This window comes from Borostomias antarcticus (genome assembly GCF_949987555.1).
Source record: "Borostomias antarcticus genome assembly, chromosome: 34".
Taxonomy (NCBI): Eukaryota; Metazoa; Chordata; class Actinopteri; order Stomiiformes; family Stomiidae; genus Borostomias; species Borostomias antarcticus.
The window spans coordinates 4,507,548-4,512,547 of NC_140267.1; the positions used below are offsets into that span (position 1 = coordinate 4,507,548).

The 5,000-nt window shown below is 45.6% G+C and overlaps 1 protein-coding gene across 1 annotated transcript in view; it reads left to right on the plus strand.

Annotated features, from left to right (window-relative positions):
• Positions 1 to 5,000, plus strand: part of rasgrp3 (RAS guanyl releasing protein 3 (calcium and DAG-regulated)) — a gene marked incomplete at its 5' end in the record, with an annotated part of 13,192 nt that overhangs the window by 4,564 nt on the left and 3,628 nt on the right. The window contains 7 exons of the mRNA XM_084460853.1: positions 27 to 200; positions 797 to 913; positions 1,909 to 2,184; positions 2,754 to 2,834; positions 3,166 to 3,279; positions 3,970 to 4,085; positions 4,852 to 4,999. Of these exons, the coding sequence (XP_084316979.1) occupies positions 27 to 200; positions 797 to 913; positions 1,909 to 2,184; positions 2,754 to 2,834; positions 3,166 to 3,279; positions 3,970 to 4,085; positions 4,852 to 4,999 (1,026 nt within the window). The remainder of the gene's footprint in view (positions 1 to 26; positions 201 to 796; positions 914 to 1,908; positions 2,185 to 2,753; positions 2,835 to 3,165; positions 3,280 to 3,969; positions 4,086 to 4,851; position 5,000) is intronic.

Sequence of the window (5,000 nt, forward strand, 5' to 3'; positions counted from 1 at the left end):
CTCTCTCTCTCTTCCCCTGTTCCCAGTTCACGGACTACCAGAGCTACGTGATCCACGGATGTCTGGTGGAGAACCCGACGTTGGAGCGCTCCATCGGCCTGTTCAACGGCGTGTCCCAGTGGGTCCAGCTCATGGTGCTCAGCAAGCTGACTCCGCAGCACCGCGCCGAGGTCATCGCCAAGTACATCCACGTAGCCCAGGTAGGAGCTGAGGGAGCCGACGAGGACCTGTGTGATAGAAATGGAACGAGGCCAGGCGGCAGCCTGCGGAGTGGAGAGGGGAGGAGTGTGACTGTGTGAGACGCAGCCATTAGCGCTTGAATCAATCAATCAATTAATCAATTAATCAATCAAAGCTTTATTTGTATAGCGCATTTCATACCCAGAGGCAACACAATGCGCTTTACAGAGAACAAGGGAGGTGGACATACGACCCACTCTCTACATATTCCAGAGGGAAGCAAAAAAACAGTAATCACCCGGGGGCCAGATAAGTGAGCTGTAAAAATTCTTCCCTGACCCCTCTCAACAAGGCGATCGAGCAAGCTCCTGGAGTATGTTTGTCTACCGGCTAAGAACATTTATAAAGCAATACATTACATTACATTTCAGAGTAAGAGAGGCTAAAAAAGCTTATAGATCTGCCTCAACCTGTAATCTTAGTAATTTTATTTATTGACCAGGGGCAGTACACATCAATCAACCAAATACAAGTACAAAAACATATACAACCTCTCTCTCTACTTGTCTCCCTCTGTACTCTCTCCCTCTGCCCTCTCTCTCTCTCCATCTCTCAGAAACTCCTCCAGCTGCAGAACTTCAACACGCTGATGGCGGTGGTGGGCGGCCTGAGCCACAGTTCCATCTCTCGTCTGAAGGAGACCCATTCTCACCTCGCCCCGGAGGTCACCAAGGTCAGATCGCCTTCCCCGCCGCCACCTGCCTCCTGTGTCGCGATGTGAGATTACGTTAGTATCGTCCAATGATTGTAGGGTCGGCGGTTTGAATCCAAGCTCCTCCCGTCCACGTGTTTAAGTGTCCTCGGGCAAGACGCTGAACCTCAAATTGAGCAGGCTAGCACCTTGCATGGCAGCTGCCGCCATTGGGTGTGTGAAGGTTTGAGTGAATGGGCGAATGAGAGGCCTTCATTGGATAAAACCATTACCATTTGCCACCTGTCGTCAAGGTCAGCTCACCTGCCTCTTCTCTGTGGCAGACTGGTGTGATGTCACATGGTTATGGATTATATTAACTGTACGGTTACCCATTAAAGGTGCAGTATGCGGTTTGTGGTTTCCTGTAACTTAAGAATATTTTTGAAAGACTTTGAAAGACATCGTCGGGATGTAATGAGAATTGCAAAAGATAAACAAAGTGTTTGAGCCAAATCGCATAATGCACCTTTAAGGTAATTACAATGCACGTAAGGCAAGGCAAGTTTATTTGTAGCACATTTCAGCAACAAGGCAATAATTCAAAGTGCTTTACACGAGACATTAAAAGTGCAAACAAAGTGCAACACATAAAAGGTCAAATAAAAAAATAATTTTACTTAAAATTTTATACAAATCACAAACCGAAACCTTCTCCCTCTCCACTCACTTACGTACAATGTCCTTCTGTATAGTTGCTTGCTGGCTTTTCACCAGTACCACCAGTACATGTACTGTAGAGGTCTTATCTGCAGAGGAAAGCAACCCTGTCTTGATATAATAGGTGGTTTCAGGAAACACTTATCCAGCTTACATTACATCCTGGCATTAAATGTTGCATTTCATACAAGTCCGCATGTGTGATGATCGCTGAAAAAGACTGTCTTATTTCTTCCTTGGGATAATCTAACACTCGTCCCCTGTCATTTTCCACCAATGACCCTTGACCCCTCCAACACACACACACACACACACAGATTTGGAACGAGATGACCGACCTAGTGTCCTCCAACGGGAACTATTGTGCGTACCGCAAGGCGTTCGCAGACTGCGAGGGCTTCAAGATCCCCATCCTGGGGGTCCACCTGAAGGACCTGATCGCCGTGCACGCCGCGTTCCCCGACTGGGTGGACGACGCCAAGGTCAACATCGTGAAGATGCAGCAGCTGTACCTCACCTTCAACGAGCTGGTGTCCCTGCAGGACGTCGTGGCCCAGGTGGAGCCCGACATGGACCTCGTCCACCTGCTGACGGTGAGGCGGGACTCGGACCCCGACTCGTCAGAACACGTACAGAGGGACGGACGGACAGAGACAGACAGACAGACAGACAGACAGACAGACAGACAGACAGACAGACAGACAGACAGACAGACAGACAGATAGATAGACAGACAGACAGATACTGTAGATAGATAGATAGATAGATAGATAGATAGATAGATAGACAGACAGACAGACAGACAGACAGACAGACAGACAGACAGACAGATAGATAGATAGATAGATAGATAGATAGATAGATAGATAGATAGATAGATAGATCAGTTTCAGGGCTTCCTTATCACGTATAGTGTTCAGAGGGAGCATTAGAATACAGTACATTAGAATAATACTTCATCAAGTACACAGGATCAGCTCCCCAAAGGATATGACAAAACAGGAAGCCGAGTTTCCTTTTTTTATTTGCCGTGTCTAAATTTGTCATTTCAAGAGGCAAATATAGACCTTTTGTGGATTCTAAGTGGCTAGCATGTCGTTGTGTGTTCAGTATGTTTAGTGTAAATTATTGTCGTTACCTTTGGATGCGTCTCTATTCCCAGCTATCGTTAGATCTTTACTACACAGAAGATGAGATCCATGAGCTATCGTTGCTAAGGGAGCCACGCAACCCTAGGTCATTGGTAAGTAATGTAATGCGATAATGTGACATCATCCTATGTCACTAAATAATTACATCCTAAGGGTTCGGTTGGCAATTCTATTCGATATATCTTATAAAATAAAATACCTTCAGCACTGTAACAGGTTTCCAAACTGTGTGTTGGAAGAATGTCTGTTGATCCACTGGTACAGTCCAGTAGATTAAGGATTGTGGTGGTCATTTGAATCCCCTGTCTTGTGAGGCTTTTAACAAACCCTTACTCTCCACATAAAACACGGGGTTTAGTGTTTTGTTTTGAACGAATGACGTACAACTGAAAGCTGAATCCTCGTTCATCTCGCTCTCGCCAGCCTACCTCGCCTACGACGCCCACCAAGCCCCTGGCGCCCCTGGACTGGGCCTCGGGCGTGACCACCAAGCCAGACCCGTCGCTGGTGAACAAGCACATTCGGAAGGTGGTGGAGGTACGTGGCTCTCCTCACCTGGGTGACTGGTCTGATTGAGGAGGGCTGGAGAGTCCCTGGCAGTTAGCCAACATCAGGCCATTGTCCAGAAGACAAAGACACGAGAAAAGCAGGATGTGTAGCCAGTCTGCATCTATTGTGAGGAATTTTTAGAAAAAAAGTTATATTCAAAATCCCCAGATCTGGCTGCCTATATCTCTGCCTATATCTCAGTTTCAGTTTCGTCTTCTTATTATTTTTATTTGTTAGAGAGGGACAATGTACATTAAGGAACATTTTATAAAATAGAATGTAAATGTACCCAATTGTAGCCAAAAGGCTAGTTTACATTGGCAGTCCCCCTGCCAGAAATAATGGGGATTGTAGTACCTACAGAACTACAAAAAAGATTAAAACACAAGTACAAACACATTAGCAATAACATACAACATATATAATTCAACCCTTGCAATATACACAGTTCATCCCCACATAGTATACACATCAGTGTTCACATCTTTGATTATCTATCAACCAATTGTACTGTACTGAATTTATAGAAAAAAAGTTAGAAAACAAAATAGGCTATTTTTTGGGGTCACAATTCCAAAGAGTAAAACATTTAGTTTCCTTGCAATGTAAGAAAACAGCACATTTCAAACCATAACTGTGGAGGTGGTCGTCAAATGTTTTCTGTTCTTCTCTGGGAAGTCCGTGTTCAGGAACTACGACCACGACCACGACGGTTTCATCTCCCAGGAGGACTTTGAGAGCGTCGCCGCCAACTTCCCCTTCCTGGACTCCTTCTGTGTTCTGGACAAGGACCAGTGAGTGACCGGGCGCTGAGACACGTCACCATCAGAACCGTCACCGACCGGCCCTCCTACCTCACTAGCAGTCATTCACAAAACACTGCCACCTTTTCACTCGCATTCTCTACTCTCACACATGCCAACACTCTCTCTCACACACACACACACACACACACACACACACACACACACACACACACACACACACAGATTCAACCGCTAACACACACACACACACACACACACACACACACTCTCATACAGTATACAGTATAGACTCTGAACTGATAATACACACAATCAACCACATGCTTTTCATGTCCCCAAAGACATTCACACATGTGGTTGGACTTTCACACATTCATCTCTCTCTCTCTCTCTCTCTCTCCAGAGCCACTTTGTTTAATTTTGTTTATGACTTTTGTTTGTAACTTTTGTGGTAATTTAATGTAGGTCCAATTTTTTAGGCTTATGATGTTGTATGAATACAGCCCCTGGCTGAAGATTTCTTGATAATTCACGATTTAATTTCACCTGTGTTCTCTCTCTCTCTCTCTCTCTCTCTCTCTCTCTCTCTCTCTCTCTCTCTCTCTCTCTGTATCTCTCTCTCTCTCTCTCTCTCTCTGTATCTCTGTATCTCTCTCTCTCTCTCTCTCTCTCTCTCTCTCTCTGTATCTCTCTCTCTCTCTCTCTGTGTATCTCTCTCTCTCTCTCTCTCTCTCTCTCTCTCTCTCTCTCTCTCTCTCTCTCTCTGTATCTCTGTATCTCTCTCTCTCTGTAGGGACGGCCTGATCAGTAAGGATGAGATGATGGCGTATTTCCTGAGGGCCAGCCCTCTGCTGCAGTGTAAGATGGGGCCCGGCTTCATTCACAACTTCCAGGAAGTCACATACCTGAAGCCCACCTTCTGTGAACACTGTGCTGGATTTG